Source organism: Ptychodera flava, chromosome 5 (assembly GCF_041260155.1).
Source record: "Ptychodera flava strain L36383 chromosome 5, AS_Pfla_20210202, whole genome shotgun sequence".
NCBI classification, from domain to species: Eukaryota; Metazoa; Hemichordata; class Enteropneusta; family Ptychoderidae; genus Ptychodera; species Ptychodera flava.
Window position 1 is genome coordinate 23,425,396 of NC_091932.1, and position 20,802 is coordinate 23,446,197.

The 20,802-nt window shown below is 36.2% G+C and overlaps 2 protein-coding genes across 2 annotated transcripts in view; both read left to right on the plus strand.

Moving 5' to 3' along the window:
* LOC139133310 (NXPE family member 4-like) overlaps window positions 1–20,802 on the plus strand; it is a 62,324-nt gene that overhangs the window by 7,032 nt on the left and 34,490 nt on the right. The gene's annotated exons all lie outside the window — the stretch shown is intronic.
* On the plus strand, window positions 18,718–19,152 carry LOC139133590 (NXPE family member 1-like). The gene has a single exon (XM_070700323.1). The coding sequence runs from the start codon at window positions 18,718–18,720 to the stop codon at window positions 19,150–19,152; it is 435 nt and encodes a 144-aa protein (XP_070556424.1).

Below are 20,802 nucleotides of genomic sequence, written 5' to 3' on the forward strand. Positions count from 1 at the left end.
TGTGAACACCTGGATATTTTAGCGCTTTATCTCCAGGTGTCCATAAAAAGCTCAACTGGTGTACCTTTAAACTTTAATGGTATAATTTGAAATTTTAAGAAGTGACAAAAGAATTACTTATACATTTGTATAATTTTGCATGAATCTCCTTTTTCTTTACAGTGGGTAGGAGAGACGGAGAGAATCTTGGTATCATATCAGTGACAAGTATTGCTATAAGTAGTAAAACTAGGGGGCAACGTTCTTTGCAAGTTTAGTCTTAAACTGTGAGTCATGTTTACAATTAAAACTCCAAAACACAATCCAAGTTTCCACATCTTTATCCTTTTTTTGACCGCTATTGCCCACATGAAAGTAGTACCTATATTCAGAGAACAGCAGGTATTTTTCTATTTTTGCCTCAAGCAATAAAATTTGAAAGCCGAAGTAGAGTCATTCATAGAAAATGTAACTTGAAGCTCTAATAATAGTACAAGTATTCACTTGATAAATGAATACATTGAAAGCATTACCAAGATATTTTGAAATAGTCAAAGATATTTTGAAATATTTTGAACTTCGAAGTTTAAATGCATAAAAGAGACACTTACAAAGTTTCTTCAGTTACTCAATCCAGCATTATATCATATCAGCGTGTCGGTCACGCCAATTCGTCATTCTGATTGGACGATCGAGAGTTCACGCTTTCGTTGTTAGTACTGTTTTACCAGTGCTACAGTTGCCTTCTCAACTAGCATGAATGATTAATGCGAGGTTACATAAAACGTTTAGCTAGCAGGAAAATCGGTGATTAATAGAAATGATTAATGATTCAAGAATAGGAATATGCATTGCAATAGATCTCTGAGCAAGAATTGTGCATTGCTAATATATCGAAACGGAGTGAGTTGAATAGAGCAAAACAACATATTCTTTTTTGACATCTCAAAGTTAAGTGGTTTTTACCTACAAAGGATGAAAATGATAACTTCATAGCATTTTGCTAGAAAGCATCAAAGAGTTCATTTGATTATACAATATTGTAAATTTGCTTAATATTTTCATCGATGAGAGCGATTCATGTGTTTACAGTAAAATGGTTCACACCTGCGTATACGTACCATACAGTGATGAGTTCTGAAAAATAAATGTCATAAGCTGTGCTGTAGCTCTGTAGGTCGAGCCGGTAGACTGAAAGTCAACAGATTACTATCGATTTCTATTCTCTAATCAAACCTCTTCTTGTTATTCCATGTAATAAATTTCTCTACTTTTGGAACAAGAGAACGTCAATGGATTGTAAAGTGTGTAAGGAGGTAGATATCCTCGAACACAGATTTTTACGATGTCAAATTGCTAAAGTTGTCTGGAAAAATATAGAGAGTATTCTAAGTAAACTTTTGAAAACGCCAATGTACATAAAAGAAAAACACATTGTATTTTATTGTTGTATGAATAATTTCTCTCAAGATGATGAAAACTTCGTTAATTTTCTTATACTGATCGGAAAATAGACTATTCACAAGTATTGGCAAATGGGAAAAAATATTGCAATTGATGGTTTACTAAAATATGAGCTCACTTGTAGAACTAAATACAGTCTTTACTCTGAAATGTACAAATATCCAATGAAATTCATACAGTCCTATTATAAATGTAATTAACTTGCTATTTCAATACGAACTTGATCTTAATGCAAACGTTTTGTTTTTTGAAGCATATATTTTAATAAAAGATATAAAAAAACTCTTCTTGTTAACTCTGTCCGATATGCAAAGTTTATTATTTTTTGAGTAATGGTTTCAGAGGGCTTGCTGTTGAAATTCTTAACTGTAGATATGGTTTTGATGAAAAATTGCTAGGAATGGGTCAATTTTGAATTCTACATAAAGAAATGTTTACTTGAGCGGTACACCCCGTTCGAAAATATTTGGACTACACCCTTGGGGTGTACAAATATGGTCGCGGCTTTACCTTTTGTAGTACTTTATGAGAGTAGCGCACCCATATACAGATAATAACTACAACATTAATTTTTTTGACCGTTTAAATATCATTTGTCCTCCGCAAACGCCACAACACCTGGCCCCCATCTGTGCGCTAGCCAGCTGTGTGAACACTGATGAACATAAAACGTAGTCAACTCATGTCTTTAATGGTAAACTTGGCCACACAATGGGTGACCGTTTTATGATTGACTAACACGATTGGAATTAATTTTGTGATAATTGGATATTGTAATATTGTAGGTTTAATCAGCAAATTTAAGCTCATTTTCTTTAATGTTTGTAATTCATTTGCTTTTATGGGTAATTTGTAATATGGAAACTTTCAGCTACAGGGCACTTAACATTTTTTTTATAAATATTTGAACGATTAATAGAGCCTATTGTCAAAAATTAGTTCCACTTGGGTAAACTATGTAATAATCATGCAGTCAATAAAATTGTTGACAAATAAAGTGGAGCACAAAACGTGTACCCTTAAAATAATTAACCTGTTTTACACTTGCGATAAAGTTGTAATTGTAAAATACATCAAAACAGATGACTTCAGCTTTCGCACAAAGCAATTTGCTTAGAATGATTAACTTGCTCACTACTGTGAAATACATGAAGTGGAGTACGAAACCAGTTAACAGTCAAACAAAGAATCCACTTTCATCGAAAACTCCTAATCTTGCCCAATTCTTGTTTGGCCCAAAACACGCCACGCCAAACATTTTAGTTGGTCCCGCAAGATGACATGATATTTAAAACTCAATCTATGAAAAGAGTCCAATACTCAAGTAAAACAAAATCTAGTACATAACCTGCAATAGAACAAGATACTGAAGCTCATGAGAACAGTGGCTTGAGTGAACACTGTTAATGGTTCGTCTTTCGGTGACATTACAGTGCTGTGTTAGAGTACTTTGCAGTGATTCAGATTCTACTACAATTGCCAGAGTTCACAAAAGAACACGAAAAGATAGAAGAGAAGTCTGCTTAAATTAAATGAAAAGAGGTTCGTTGCAACAAAACTATATGAGTTACAGACAAAAATAAATATACGACCTTGAATGTTAAACTTATAAAAATATAAACAGAAACGTTTCCGCTATATGCTGAAAAAAACCTATGGGAATTCAGTTGGTATCAGAAGTGGCCTGACAGCACCATCTCTTCATCCATAAGGTGAACATCAGTATTATGATGGTAGTTGGTGTTGTTATTTACTTCTGAAAGGAGTTAACTACAATGAGTTCAAATTTCATCCATATGGTTGACCCCCTAATGATTCTCTGTTAAGATAGATCGTGACACCCGTGTGAGATAGGGTAACACAGGTTTAACTGAAATTCGTCTGTACATGTCCACAACATGTATTAATAATTCCTTGGTAGAAAACTTTACAGAATAACTTTTTTAGACTTTGTCATACTTTCTTTTCCATTTATAGTTTCCTCGTTTAGCAATGATTGAATTTAGTCTTTATCTCCCCTGTGGAATGCAAGCTCTATATTTCCTTGCACAAATAGCTCTCATAGACACTTTGAGTTCAAAATGATGTAAGGTTTGTATATGTTAGCTTCTCGCCTTAAAGTCGGCACTCTCAACAGATTCTCTGACAATACCCCATGTAGATACAAACTCACTGCAAGTTAGCCATAACTTTTCGATAAGTAACTATTGATCTTACACATAACTTTCTTCAACAAACATTGAAACTAGGGCAACTTTTGAGTACCTCTAACATTATCAGGGTGTGATACGTAAAAGCCCTTGAATGAATCAAAACGTCAGCATGGTATAAAGACAATTGCAACAGATCAACCAATAAAGTCACAATAAAGTCACATTACACCCGTGGCCACTTTAGTGTTGATCGAGCCTGTCTGGTACAAGCAGAATTTCTGTCTGCAGGAGGGTGATAAAACGGTTACTTTACCCTGTGTCAGTGGTGATAATGATCCTACTATGGGTACCCCGTGGACACGCCGATTAGTCTGAAATTAGGGAGTGATTATGTAATACAAATGATGTTGACCACAGCATTTGCCCTATCAGTACTCAGTATCTGCTAAAATTCATGTGTTTCATGTGTAGTCAGTGTTAGAGAACATCACACAATTTGTGCTAATTCAAATATTGCAGTCAATAAATACCAACGATACTATAGTGTGTATCGCAAGTGTCGTGTTCAGACTTTGTTCAGACGCGGGAATTGAGGAAATGCCACTTTGAAAATGTTAGCGATTAAATTACAGACATCGCCCGTCTTGACTGCAAAACTTTCGAAATGAACATTCACTTGCACTAAGCCATGTTTCTTTCCTACAAACCGTGAATAAACGTACTCCAATTTCACTTGGTACGAGAGAAAAGGTAAGAGTAAAGTACAGTCGGGGTAGCATTTTACATGTACATGTATTCACATGTGTGTAACCATATGAACGACACTTTTCGGGTGCGGCTAGCTGGCAGGGTACGCTTACCCATTCCGGACACCTGGTACCACCACTATTTTGTAGTTCAAGATGACCCCATTGCCTTTGTCATTTTCAATATGTTCCTTGGACCTGGTAACTTTCTTAGTTACCTTGAATGATAACGATTATTGGACCTGATTTGATGTCTATTTTCTCATCCCGGTTGAAGGGAACTTGTCCTGATACATGTACATCTCTTCCAAACTTTTCTGGCTCCCTCCACGCTTATCTTAAAATGCTTGCTTGTTTCTTTGTAAGCTCCTCGTGGTACCTCGCTAGGTGCCAGATTGTCACCACAATATCTTATATTTTGAACAATCAAGCTTGCTACGTCCTCACTGAAGTATTTGCCCCTATGATATTAGCGACCGTTGTTATTGATGTTCATTGTCGGAGTGCAGACTTACAGCGTGTCTACAGTGCAGTGTTGTGATCGATTTGAATTGGGCAGGCGAGACATTTTAGTAGAACGTTATCTCAATCCTAACAGTGGGGTGCCGATAGTGAACCTTACATTTATTACACCGATCACCACTTTGTTTCGTTTATACAAACAGAATTTCTGCTTGCTGCAGACAGGTTTAATCAACACTAAAGTGGCCACGGGTGTAATGTCTACAACGCTTTTTTCTTCACAGGTACTGCACTGCAATGACAGGTTTTCTAAAGTTATAGGATACCGTCTGTGAGACTCAGAATGGTCACTCATGATGCTGGTTCAGTCATCTGAGTCCAAGGCAATACATGAACGGGAACATTCAGGAATTTATTATACTACCTTTATTCCCGACACTCTTTTAACCCGTTGAGTGCCATATTTTTTCCCGAGCCAAAATTTCAGTCCAACATTTTGTAAATTTTTGTATATTTTTCTGTAATTTTTGTAATAGGTTTGGACTGAATTGACATGATATCATATCGGCTTCAGTTTTTTATCATAATTTCTGAGAAAATGTGAAAGAAATGGTTTGAGTTTCATTTTACAAAGGCGACAAAAAGTGAAGGAGGTGCTCAAACGGTTAAGTACCAGATCTATGTAGTGATAAGAGTACCAGAACCAACCAAAGTTGACACGTGGAGAATCAGCAGATTTACACGTGCGTTTTACAGTGTTCATACAGGATTAATATTGCCCTCCGATGATGTACAGCTGCTGCTCGTAACCGTGGCTACAATTTTGATCATAAAATTGAATGTTTTTCTGTATATTTTTCTGCATATTTTTCTGTATTTTTCTGTATATTTCCGGGCCGTTTCAATTTATTCATTGTTTGTCGTCGAATGTTATAAACCTACAAGGGCATAATACACACACATGTACACATACACACACCGCAATCATGCGTATTTTCCCTTCGTAAGTTGACATCAGTTGTGGTAATCGCTTTCGCTGTCTTTTCGATGTGTTTGGAGGGACTGAGTCGGTATCGTTTCTTTCTTGTATACTCTTCTCTCCATTGTAAAATATCGTGTAGGTGTATTTAAGATGGCGCCACTAGTGATATAGTCCGAAGAGAAAGGAAATGCGATAATTTGTCGAGAAAAGTTGAAATTTTGGAAAATGAATTAATACCGCTGTCAAAATTATAGAAATACGACAGCAATTATAAAGTGTTACCTATAGCTTCGCAGATCCATATTATCCGGAACTTTTTCTCATAAAGCGCCAGCTGCTACAACGATATCTATTTCTTTCATGTTTTTATGACATTAGGCCCTAAAACATTTATTCACGCCATAATAAATAATGTTTTCATTTTTTTGCTGTGGCTGCAAGTAGATTGTTTTCGATGACCTACAAAGAGGAATGTTTTAGCTATTGATTCAGCCTTATCATTTCTCAGACGTTTTTTTCCACACAGGTCGATGTCAAGTGAGCGAATGAGTGAGAGTATGAGTAATTTACTCTTACGTTGAGGGCATCAATGTTATGTATAGTTAACCTCTGACATAGGTATGTACAGCGTGCGGCACTCTAACATATGTGCAAAAATCTCAGTTATATAGGCCTCAGTTAGTCTGATCGCTTTCCGCTCCAGCACACTTGATGAATGGAACGTACACACATTGTCATGCAGATACCGGGCATTCCATCCATTGCCGTGTTTGTGCCGTGCCATCAAACATGTTGGTTGGAACAAGAAGTATCCACGCAAGCATACAAGATATACGATGTCTCTTTGAAAACTCCAATGGAGCGAGATTTCGTATGATTCGTAGCTACATCTTTATCATGGATTTGGAAAAGTTGGCGGCGATGCCGCACTGTTGGGAAAAGTTTGGTTTCGATTTTTAAGAAAGCAAGCTCACAAATCTTTATTTATTCTACTTTTCTAGTTTCTTAGTTTTCTCTGGTATCTTTTTAATTGCAGGGTCAAAACTTTTTAAAAAGAAAGTATCACTAAGATCACTAGTATTAACGATGTGGAATCACGCCCTTTCCAAACCCATGGACAGAAGCAAAGAAAAAAATTAAAAATTAAGCATAGCACCATGTACATCTCGTGAGAAACCCTGCAAGGCTAGTTTCATGGGTTTAGTAAATTTGATGTGCACAGTTGTTGAAAGGACATTTTCCGTTGCTCCTTACCATTACAGACGGCAATGTCAAAAAAACCACCTTTGAGCACAGGGGAGCCAGGAAAAACAAACAAATAAACAAATATATAACCAAAAAATATACAAACATACAAACAGGCATACAAATATATAAATAAATAACAAACAAAAATACAGACCAACATAAACAAACAAACAATATCATGAATCAATAACAAACATACAAACAGATAAACATCTATTATATATATTATAGATGTTTATCTGTTTGTATGTTTGTATATTTTTTGTTTATTTATTTTTTTGTTTGTTTGTTAGTTTTTCCTGGCTCCCCTGTACTTTGAGCTGCCAAACAGTAAAATTTAATCAGTACTCAAGGAGGTATTGGACAATGCATGTTGAGAGGCTTTGTGCCGCAGACTATTAAAAACTAGCTAGTTAGGAAACATCATCTCAACGCTACCGATACTGTGGTGGCCCGTGGGAAATTACAACAGGTCGTGTGCCTGGTATAGGATACATTTTATGTGATTATGTGCTGTTATCAAAACCACACTGCAAGCCTCCTCCTTCCGCATTGGTTGGCAGTCGACGCGTTCGCAGCGTATGTTTTACTGGGACACCCGCGATAACTTGTCGAACGAGTTATCTCAACGTGTAACTTAGACTTGGTTCAAGTCTGTGATTTTTGAATGTTTGAGCAGGGTGAACGCGATGTTTTGTGTTCTGTTTTTTGAGCAAGGTGAACGCGATGTTTTGTGTTCTGTTTTCATATGAAATGCATGAGTGGGGTAAAGCTACACAGTGGAGTTTCTCCCGGAACCACATGAATCCGGCAGAAACTAACTCACTACTGTGCAGATTCAAAGGAAACGCGGGTAGCTACATAACTCCAAAAGATTTGTATGAAATTACAAGTAACTACACCACACAGGCGTAGGTAAACTGGGTAGACTTTAGTGCAGAGTTATGCTATGTTCCGACATTGTGATACGTAGTCTAAGCATCAGAACTTCGGAACGTAGCATAACTCTACTCTAAAGACTACCCTGTCGATCTACACCTGTGCTGCACCAGGCGTGTCTCCTGTCTGCGTTGCCCTCGATGTTGCTCGTGTCGTGGTTGCTTCGTGTAACTGGCCTCTTCGTAGTATTCTTTTTAACACAAATAATTTACAAAATGAGGGCGTGTATAATACCAACATCAATAACTGTCAATCAACACGTGCACACAATAACAAACATATTCAGCCTAAGTGCAAAATCCGATATCCGTGTCAGCTGTTTTTACTTTGAAACAGAGCGAACGCAACGCGGGAAGATAGAGCTAATTTTCGACAGGAAGGGATCTTCAGGAAAATGGAGAAACACAAAAAGTTCATAAGCAGGAGATGTTATCTATGTCTTCTCTGCATGGGATCAACGGCAGCATTCGGACTACTGGTATTGATATACAGTGTGAGTATCTGGTCACTTTAGCGGTGGAAAATTTGCAAAAGGATTATATATTATTGCCTGAATACATGGGTTTAGGTGCCCGAGAACAGGTGACAATTTGACCGACGCCAGGAGGGCAAATTGTCTCCTGCTGCGAGGGCACATAAACCCAAGTATTCAGGCAATAATATTTTTATTACATGCCTCTTCACAATGCTATATAATATTTAGTTACATGCAGGGCATTTTCAAACAATTTTACCATTATCGACCAGCATGAAACAGATTTTAACGAAAGTCCAAATAGCAGTGCGCGCATGGATATTTTACATCTAGCGTTAAGCGTCTACTTTGACGTCGAAAACATCGAAAGGCTTCACTGGCCCGGGTAACCATGGAAACCGGTCAGTACATCGTTCACCAGTCCGCTAACACCCCGGCTGTTCCTATTTAAATCAATGCACTGATTTGCAGTCACCTCGAGGCATGTAATAAAGATTACAGCGTCCTTTTGCAGTAGAGTGATGAATGCGTGTACGTAGCGTCCAACCAATTTATTAAAAATTGAAAATTGAAATCACCTTCAAAATGCTATTTTCATTTTAATGAAATAGCAACCAATTTTTCATATTCGTTTTTTCAGACAAAATATTTATTTTACCGATTTTTGGCACGGTTTTCGTGGCCAATCATTTCTCAAAAATATCAAAATGCATTTTAGCACAAAAAGCGTTATTTAAATGATTGAAATAGAATTTTATTTTTCATATTCATCTTAATTGAAAATACCAATTGACAGACCAATTTTAATAAAGTTTCTATTATTTGGTTATTAATGAAACATAACTCTGTTTCGCCTTGTTCATATTTTGAATCCAAAATGCAATTATCAGTGAAAACAAAATGAAATTTAATCTATTAATTCTATTTTATTTCTTAAAATTTCAAAATCACGTGTTCTGGATTATTTATAAGGAAAGTTGCTTGTTTTCATATTATAATTTGTATCCTAAAATGATGTTTTCATTTTCAACAAAACAAACAAAATCATTACCAGTATCAAAATATTACCTAATCTTCAAATAAAAAATAGTACTATTTTCAAGATTCGTAAAATTTATTACGGTACATTGTACGTATTTGATGAAGAACAAAATGAAGAGAAAGGAAACTCTTTGAAATAAAATCATGTCTTACCGATTTAAGAGGAATTTGCAATTTTACTTTGCGAAAATTAGAAATTGAAAATTGAAAATTATAAGTTTCAACCTTTTTCATTTTTTGGAAATGGTCCAAAGACGACTCATTTGAATTGCCGTTCCCGGCCCTCTACCGGCCAGTGGGTGAGCAGCATCAATGCGTACGAGACTTCCGGTTTCCGCAACGCATACTTGTTCCCGCGCTTACTGCATGTGCTGCGGAAGACTGGCCACCGAAGACGATATAAAGGAAATTGAGGGCAACTCCACACATTAGCCCTACGAGTATGGCGAGAGTGTCCGGCTTTGGCTACGCTGTGGGACTACTCCACACATCGGCTCTACCAAGATTGTTTAGTATTATGATGTGGTGAATAAAAGGATCATTGCATTTATTTTGTGTAGAATACATGGCGAGACACCGGTGAATCGATAGTGCTTTGACCCTAGTCATGCGATCTGGGTCCCCGGTAAACCGGTTTGTTGATTGAGTGATTCGTCTTAACGGTGTTTCGGAACCAAAAATGGGGTTCCTTCATCAGTCGCTCTCTTGTTTTGTATCCCCTCCGCTTGGTTGTGTGATGAAGTCATCTTCGTCCTCGAGGAGGAGAAGCCAGATTCGTTATTGAGAGAGTTCAGAGAGTTAGCCACTCAGAGGTGTTTCTCGTTTCTGTACACTCGTCTATGGGTCGAATAGTCACAGAGCTGAATAGCCCACCAAGAGACTATGCTTAATCCTGACAGATTATGATCAGGAAACAAGTCTTTCAAAGTACATGCTATCTCGCGGTGTGTTTTACCTTCAAAAACAACTATTTGCCGCATAAACTATACAGAGACTAAGGAAGGCAACTCCATTTTAAATTTACGGAAGTTCTTGCGTTGACGGAAGCCGGAAATCTCGCACGCATCGCTGCTCGCCCACTGGCCGGTAGAGGGCCAGGAACAGCAAAGAAATTGAAATAACATGTAAGTCGTTTTTCGACCATTTTCAAAAAAATGAAAATGGTTGAAACTTACCATTTTCAATTTTCAATTATCGCAAGTAACAAAATGAACAACGAATTCATTTTAAATTAGTTGTACATGATTTAGTATTAACGAGTTTCGATTCTCATCATTTTTGTTCTCCTTAAAATGTCAAAATCATCCTATATTTTACAAAAATCGGAAGAAATACCATTTTTGTTATGTTAAGATGAATAAAGTTGAAGACTTGAAATTATTTTATGCTTTGTTGAGAATGGCAACATCATTTAATAAAATTTAATGAATTAAAATCAAAATATGAAACAAGGAACATTCAATAAAAGTAAACCCGAACTTGTGTCTTCAAATCTTATGAATGAAACAGAATTAATTGATTAAAGCTTAATTTGTGTTTACTGAAAATTGCTTTTCGGATTCAAAATATAAAGAAGGCGAAACAGAATTATGTTTCATTAATAATGAAATAGCAGAAGCTTTATTTAAAACGGGCCGTCAATCGTTTTTTTTTCAACGAAGATAAAAATGAAAATTAATTTTCGATTTGAAACATTTCAAATGTTGCTTTCTATGCCAAAAGGCTGTTTAATATTTTTGGGAATTGATTGGCCGCGAAAACCGTACCAAAAAATCGGTAAAATAAAAATTTTGTCTGCAAAAACGAATATTAAAAATTGGTTGTTATTTCATTCAAATGAAAATTGCATTTTGAAGGTGATTTCAATTTTCAATTTTTAATAAATTGGTTGGACGCTACGTACACGCATTGTGATGATATCAAATCAAAGACCCACCGTTCCAAACCATTTAAAAACCGACATAGAAATATATAATTAGCATGGTAATACTATAAGTAACTCAGGCAGGTACACTAAATGGTCGATTGTTAGCAACGTTTTTTCCTAATTAAACAAAAAATTACCGAAATCGCCAAGTTAAGGTGGGTCTATCCCTTAAATTGGAAATGGTAAATTTGAATCCGTGTAATGTGGTCTTTGAGTTGATGAAAAGTTTGAAACGGTATCATACTCCGGAATGTGTTAGATTTTAACAAAAATGTAGGCCAGTTCGCATGCAGTCTTTTTTTATTATTCCGAGTATCGAGCGTAAGTAGTTAACGTTAATTCTATCCGGAGGAGTGCCCATGCGTCAGTCTTCTGCCGAGTTGCCGACAGGAAGGATGTCGTGGCTACCGAAGGCAGTCGTCGGCAGCGAAGACAGGGTCCACAAATAAAGCGAAATATCAAGCATATGGCCAGCAATAAGAGAAGGGTTAAAATTGTCAGAGTTACAGTCCAGCTTAAACACAAGTTTCCGATGCTCTGTGAAGTCCGCATCAAAAACGGTATTCGCTGGAACGCTATGGTGTACAGTAAGCCATGAAGACTTAATACGTCACCACAAGTTCCTATCTTTTTTGAAAATGGTTGCGATGTCTTTTTGTTTTCGCAAAGTCGGCCGAACAACATTCCTCTAAGTAGATTTTAGAAATATGCGACAAGTGCGAACTATTATAGCGAGAACATCCCGCCGGTCTCTCCTCAGCCTGATTAGGAGAATTATGTGTTGTAAATTATCTGCGGAGTAACTCACACACGAACAATTTTGCTAAATTGACTACTGGAATGATGCCATGATTAACAATGTAAACACAATGTTGACCTTACCTTTATTTTTCGATCTGCACCGGAGCTAGTCAAAGAGCAGACATACATGCAGTTTGTCTCAACCTATATTTATTGGCGGACTGCTCATGTGATGAGTCAAAGTAAATATCGATTGAAAGGTATGCTATAACTCAAAGCACAAATTCAGATCAGTATAGTTTCCAAATAATTGCGACTTCAATGTCATTTGACTTACTTTTACACTTAGGCAAGACATTTAAAGAAACATAATTAGAAAAATAATGGCATAAATTCCAAACAACTGTTACCATTGACAATTATCTTCCTCGGGGAATCACCATGCGAGAGGATATCGGGATACAGAAACAGCGTAGAGACTCCAAGTCTTCAAAGATAACACCGTTTATTTCTTATAATTGGATGCTACATATTGCCAGATAGTTCCTTCTTTCAAGATGTTTTCCCTTCGTCTGAGCTGGTGTTCGTAAAGACACCTTGTATATACAATTCAATTGCGTACAATTCTTATTTACATACAAATGTAATTCAACGTCTCTCCCTGACGTATTTGGTGCCAAGGTAATTAATGGCCAAGATCATAAACACCACAACAGTATGTACTTGCTAGATTTCGCACAAAACACCAAAACAGTATGTACTTGCTAGATTTCTCACATAAGGCCGTGTAAATAAAATTCTTTGTTTGCCGTCCTTGGATTTTTGAAAAACCTACCAGCCAGCCAGCAAAAAAACAAACACAGAAAAAAAAACACAACACAGATCAATCGCATAAACTCTAACTTTCCCATCGGTTTATAGGTCACAAGTATGAAAAAATCATAAGTTACATTTACAATGCAGTGTTTCTTAATTCTTATGCTCTTCATTAGCACGCTGAAAACAATGCGAGGTAACAAAGGTTATACTTGTGTAAATACAACAAGCATACTTAGAGTTAGGTGACTCTGAGTCTGAACAAAAATTCCATAATAAGCAATGGCAATAAATACTATACCAGTACATAATGTACAACATGTACAGTATGATAGTAATCAACTGGTTGTGTTATGAAGATCTACAGATTGTCTCTGACGGAGATTTATGCACTAGGTGGTCATAGGTCACGGTGCCAATAAAACTATTAATTAAAATAACAAGATCTCAAATATGAATAAAAGACATATTTGCGACAAATACAAAGAGATGCAACTTACGTATTACGAGGATGTTTACGAAGTTTTGAAGAAAACAAAATATATTTGAATTAACACCTAATGAAGGAACCTAAGAATTTCACGTAATGGGTTCAATTTTGCAACGTATCTAAGTGACATTTGTATATTAATTATGACATGTAAATTTTTGAATTAACACCTAATGAAGGAACCTAAGAATTTCACGTAATGGGTTCAATTTTGCAACGTATCTAAGTGACATTTGTATATTAATTATGACATGTAAATTTAAGATCGAGACCTGTATTGATGTTTACGATTGGACGTATATTTTTATCTTTAATTTATATCTATCATATGATCAAAACCAAGCTTTAAACTTAGTTTAAAATCCCATTCTAAAATAATACGGGAAAGGACAAGAGAGAAAAATACAACAGACAGGGCAGCAGGACACAACGACCAAAGAGCAGTCCAGGGCATTTAGACAATTGGAGAAGCGTATCTTGGACGGCACCTGTCAAGCTTGTCTACCGAGAAGTAAAGTCTATATAGTACCAACGAAACACTATAAATTTCGAAATGTTGGGGTAAGCTTACAACAAAAAGGTGTTCTTGCAAAACCTGAAAATTCCACATATTAAACTGCAAAAGTTATTGAGTATAACAAAGTATAGTTGTCACTCAGAAAACAAATGCTAAACATCTTGGTAAAAGGTGAAACTACTATCTCTTCCATACAATTACAATTTTTGCAGAAAGAAGAGTGGGTAGCTGAGCAAATCATAACAGCCTTGAGTACAAATCCTCCTTTTTAAGTGTCAAATAAATACAAGTCCTGTTTCTGTTGCGTTAAATGCTCCATTAGCTCTAACTTTAAAGGCTATTTATTCTGAATTTTGTGTATCAACTAGTCTTTTATCCGAATTCTAATAGCGCTGATCTCGGTGTCAGTTTTGTTACTATATATAGCTGCGCGCGCGACTTCGAACACGGCTGCCTGAAAATCGGACAAATTGTGTTACTGCATGGCGGTCGTTGTTGCAACTTGTAGTCTGAGCCATAAATTCATATGAATTAGTGTGATTTTCTGTATGCATTATGACACTAGCAGGATTTAATTTCATCGTTCTTGCCGAAAATGCGGACAAATTTTTGTATGTTAATGAAAGAAAAATGACGTTAAGTGATCAGCGCTATTGCATACTAAAATGCTGAATATTCTGCTTGTCCACACAGCAATGCCAAATGGCCATTGCTATTTTTGAAAACTGAATTCTAATCCGGACTTATAAAATGACCACATCGTTTTTAGCACCAAAAAAATGTTCAAAGTAAGAGCAACTTTACACTGCGTACGCACTATTTGGAGCATTCAACAACGAACATTTCACCGGCGGTAACTGCTTGCCCGAGTGCAGATCCAATATCGTGATCAATCGCGGATCGCGCAGAAGCTGATGGAAATTCAGTTCCATTACTTATTCGAAGCTAAACCAGTCAAGAATTGTTTTCGATCCGTCTTGTATGGAGACCAAGCCAATATCGCGCACTTCCGCCGATTTGGAAACTTTGAGGGAGAAATAAACTTGTGAAACGGTCGATCGATCTTCACTTACGGTATACTGCAGTCCGCTACAACAGGAGGTGCACATGTGTGTACTTTACGTACAGCGGTTGATGTACCCGTTTACGATAGGTAATCTGATTTGTATCGAAACGATCGTACGACATTTGCGTTTTTGCGACATTTAAGTAAATTGCTGCGACATTGCCAAAGGAAGGACACAACGCGTCGAATTTTCGAGCATACGATCTGTGTTTGTTTTTCATATTTCGTCCAAAAACCTACCCGCACGCGGACGACAAACAAAGAATTTATTTTACGGCGCCTAAGGTATAATCATCGCACATAATTAACAAGTCTGAACCTGTCTGAACCTGATAATTAACCTTCATGCAGAATTGACGTCAAAGTCAATGAACTCTGTAACACAACCACGAACGTGCATTTTTGAATCTGTAACCGCTTTTTCGTGTGAATGCGGTGGTTGGAAAGGCTAGAGCGTCAGTTATAAACTTCAATAAAACTATTAAAATATAAAAGTAGTCAACATTCTCTGTGGAATAAAAAAAACTAGACATTTGGTCACAAAGGCATTGCAGAGTTATAGCCTATTAAAACTTCTGAAAAACTGACCAAATAAGAAGAAGTTGGGGAGTCCTTAGTGTATTAACTATGGTAGAGGTCCCCTAGCTTTTAATAAAATGTTTGAAAAGGGAAAGTCATTATTTGCTGTTTTTCAGGAAAGTTTCATAAGGCGGTGCTGGCATTCAGAGTGAGTGACTGCTATTGTAAATGCATTTTTAGATTCTTTGAGTGTCAAAGAGGTGTCAAAAGTGAGATTAACCAAAAACAACTGCTCTGTGACTTCAAAAGAGGGGTGCAAATATGGCTTGTTTTCAACATTTTTGACAGAATAACAGTTTTCCTAAATAATTGTATACCAATTTAATCCAACCTTTGAAATGCTATATGGACATGGAATTTTTACAGCCTATTAACAAGGTTACAGATAAGATTTGTATGGCACAATTTTCCCTGTATTTGAAGTACTTTTTGAAAAATCACATTTTGAAATTTGAAAGAATTTTTAATAATTTTTTGATATGTAAACCGATGTAAAATCATAAAAACAAATTTTATTTACAAATCCTGCCGTACAAATCTTACAATAAATGGTGTCAACATATTTACAACTAATTTGGTAATATTAATACTATCCAATTATTATTAACTTCAAATATGTAAAAAAAATATGAAAAATTAAATTTTAATATTTACTGGTGTCATATTTCAAAATCATGGCTGCAAATATACAATTTTCATATTTTTTGGAGAAAGTATTAACTGAGGGAGTTATCCTGAAAATTTGAACTAAATATCTTGATTCTAACACTTGAAACTTTCATTAACTCTGAGAAAAGAATTGGTGCATAAATAGCCTTTCAGCCATCTTAATTGGCTATTCCTCTGCAACCTTTTCATGCGAAAAAACAGTGACCCTCTCCCTGCGTGTCACAGTGCGTATCAGCAAGATATAAATTGAAATATAATTTCTCATTTGACCTGTGACCTTTAAAAGAATACTTTTTAACCTTTAGAAATAATCATTTGGATGAAATTCCGACACCACATTTATTGTTCACATATGCTTTTAAAAACCATATTCTCATCAGGTACATTAAAACCAAATGTCAAACATTAATAAATGCACAGATTTAGCTAGTTTTGTATTGGAAAACATATTCATAGTTTCAACTACAATGCATAGTGAATAAACATTTCGGTGAAATTCCAAAATTAAATTTCTTGCACACACACGCAGTTCTAACCACCCTAGTCTAATCAAGTCATTAATATCAATTATTATGTGTCTATAAATACATAGAATTAACTAGTTTTATATTGGAAAAATATCCTACATTGTTTCCTCATAGACTACAATGTACACTGCATCAAAATGTTAGTGTAATTCCAATATCAAATTTTTATAGCCATATGCACTTGTAACCACACTATTCTTATCAAGTACATTTTCATCAATAACCAAACGTCTATGAATATACAAATGTCCCCAGTCTTGTATTGGAAAAAACTGTTCATTTTTTCTCACAGGCTTATATATATATATATATATATATATATATAATATATATATATATATATATATATATATATATATATATATATATATATATATATATATATACAATGTATCCAGTTGGCTTGAACACCGAAACCCCTCTGTCCTTTTAACTGTCATCCTTATTCACGAATTCCTTTCCATTGTTGCATTAACACCTGTCTTTGCGTCGGATATATATATATATATATATATATATATATATATATATATATATATATATATATATATATATATATATATATTCTGAATCACGGTGTCTGTGTAATGAAAGGGTTATTTCTTGTATCGTTTGAATATATTGCAGAAAGTTTACAACACACCACCGCTTCTTCAAACAGCCTTTACTCTGGTGACCAACTCATCCGTTTACACCATCCAGCACCGTCAGAATATGGACACATGGTTAGGAAAGATTTACCGGCCAGCTGCTGATCAGTTAGCGAGAGAATTCTGCATCAAGCCACTCGACAACTCCACACATGCGCAGAGTGGGGAAAATCAAAATCAGCAGCCATTTACGTCAAAGCAAGGGTCTCTGGGAATGACATCACCCAAAACTTCCAAGTATGACAAGAAGTTTATTTTTAAGAGCTTTTCACTGTTTTGATAGTCATTACAAAGTGTATAAGCCCCTTCAATGGCGTCTTTATTTAGTTGTTAATTTTTTCTGCAATTAAAATAGATGATCGATGAATGATCATTGTGTGATATACAATTCATAGTTGCAAAAATGTATACTTCAGTTGTTCTATGGCTATAACGGGACTTTTAACGTTTCACAGTGGTCAATATACCATTAGCAGTCAATCTTATTTGATGAACAAGTAATGTGTCCATAACAATTAAAGCCTTCACATAATTTTACAAGAACTCTTAAAACAATATTGGCAGTTTTGAATTTCTTCATTTGTAACTTTTAGACAACGATAAACGATCAAGAATGGTCACGTAACTGATTGCGGGTGTTGTAATTTCCGCGAAGCATTATTTTTCTATTGTCTACATGCCGACTACCGTCAGTAACTGTTGTAGAGATGACTCGAAATTCGGTTTTATGTTGCAAACCTTACAACAACCAATATTTATCCGCATTTAAATGTTTCTCCACGCATGTTCCGCATTTTCAAATGTGTTCGAACGACTGTCCGAAAAAAATAGTCACAACACTATTCGAAACTCGTACATCTTCTGACTCATTTATTCATGGTAAAGGATAACCCTTGTACAGAGACACCTACATGTGCTTGTCAATATGGATATAATCTTCTTTTGGGTCTAACAAGATTCATGAAAGCACTATACAAATCACACTACAACTAATAACAGGCTTCAAAAATAAACAAATAAAAGGGGCACTGACTTTAAAAATTATTTATTATCATGATAAAACTATAATGATTTGTTTTGACATCGTTAATTTAATTTCATGTCTTGTCGTAGATTTCTTTTGTATGGAAGCGAATCTACCGAACACCAAAATATCCACCAAGGGGAAAACATCCACGTGGAAATTCAGACTTATGATCAAAAAGGACGAAAGCGGGCCATAGGTGGCGATTTCTTCTTCGCGGTGATGTCAGACGTACAGCTAAGAAAGTCGACCGCGGGAAAGGTGACAGATCACGGCAACGGTACTTACAGCGTCTACTTCTACGCAGGGTGGTCAGGATCAGCAAGTATAAGCGTGCAATTGGTACATCCCCGTGAAGCAGTACTGTGGATTCGAAAAGTCTTCAGAAACATCGAACGCAAAATCGACTGGCTTGGCCGTTTCGGAAACGGTACCTACACCGAAGAACGCAAGTGTTATGTGTCGGAAGGTAATTTCTGGAAGAACAAGTGCGAATACGCCAATGAGAAATCTCTCGGTAACACCGTGTTCCTTTGTGAAAAACCGAAATTTCTTACCTGCCAGCAATTAGCAATTACACGATCTCAAGCAGAAACCTTGGATTCATATGCCAAAACTTACCTGCCTCCAGAGAAAGAAGTGTTTTTTCAGAGGTGAGACTGTGGCTACAATTTACTTACTTATATCTCGTGAAATTAAAGAAGGTCTATTTGGGTCAAGCTATACCGATGACATAGTTCGAGCATGTGTATAATGTCGAAATTTAAATACACATGTTATATAGTGTGAGCTCTCGGTAACAGTGGATCTGATATTGTTGCATTCATCCTAAGGTAAGGAATAACTCGAAAGTGTCCGACATAAAATTGTGCTCAAATTTTTCTTCAATGTAATTTTCGTGCCAAATCGACAATAAAAATCAGGGTGCACCGTGAAAAGTAAGAGAAACAATTACCAAACACTTTAATTTCTGATATTTGAAAATCAAAATTGCCCCAATCCCTATGATAACTCAATGGACAAAATAGGTTTTCGAACTTACACGAAATACTATTAAGTGTCGCTTTTCTTTGTCAATTTCTTACAAATAGTGAATACCTTGTCCAGTCTCTCTCCCGTGATCCATTACAGATCACAATAAAAGGTAAGCAGTGTTACCAAAACTTCAATGACTCTTTGACATTTCACCATAAAATATCTAAAGCATCATCAGATATCTGTCTATATATGTACGAGGTTACTTCTCTTTTACTACATCTTAAACGAGAGTGTCCGATAAAGTTGTGGCCCCTCGATGATGAAAATCGATTCAGGACAAAAATTCAAGTTAAATCTCGTCTAAATTCCTCCCACAGCATTTAAACAAACATGGAAGCTGCATTAAAAGTTCAATCAAAGTTGCCCTATATCCATCGTAAACTTACTAAAACCTTGAAAATGTCAACGGTTAAAAAACATGGAAGATTGCAGCAGTTAATGAAAAGTATCAAAGCATCAAAGCCAAAAACAATAAAACGTTGGGTCAAGTTGTTATAGGCCTAACATCAGCTAACTTATAAAACTATAAACATGATAAGTTTGCGGAATGTTTCCAAATCGTTTGCTTGCTATCACCCGAAGGCGGGTTCTACGACTTCAATCATTGAACGAAACAGTAGTTCTACCAGTAGTTTGATGGTAGTGATATATAGTCAAGACAACGATAAATTTTACATGAAATAATGTCTTAATGTTCGTGGTTTATTATTATTACGGATTGAATCGAACTGAAGCATGTTGGACGATTTTGTAAATATGAGAGACGTCCCAATTTCTTAGAGCAAACTTCAGTACATATTACTCATGCAGAATATCGTTTGATCGTGCTAACAGGGCACTACTCAAGCCACATCGCAGAAGACGTTCTGTCGTCGTGTGGAGCGGATCTTCCGGTGGCATCATCTTCAGACGGTTTCTGGGAGAACGACACCACGTGGACGTCACGTGTATGCAAAGCACGTCATTGGTCGCCGGATGAAATACGTACGTGTCTTAGCGGGAAGTCGGTTTACTTTCTCGGCGATTCGACATTGCGTCAGTGGCACGACCTTTTCGGTAAAATCCTGGGTCAGCCCGTAAAAGGAGATCGATTTCATCGAAACCTAGAGATTCCGTCACATAACATCAGCGCTACTTTTATATTTCACGCAATATTGATCGGAAGTGTGGAAGTGCACTTCTGGTCACAAAAATTCGAAAGCGATATAATCGATGATATTTCAGAGAAACAATGCAACTCTGTCGTCGTTCTCAGCCTGACTTATCACT

Excerpts from the sequence above, each read along its gene's own strand:
- LOC139133590 (XM_070700323.1), top strand. The coding sequence starts at position 18,718 with ATGTCAGACGTACAGCTAAGAAAGTCGACCGCGGGAAAGGTGACAGAT.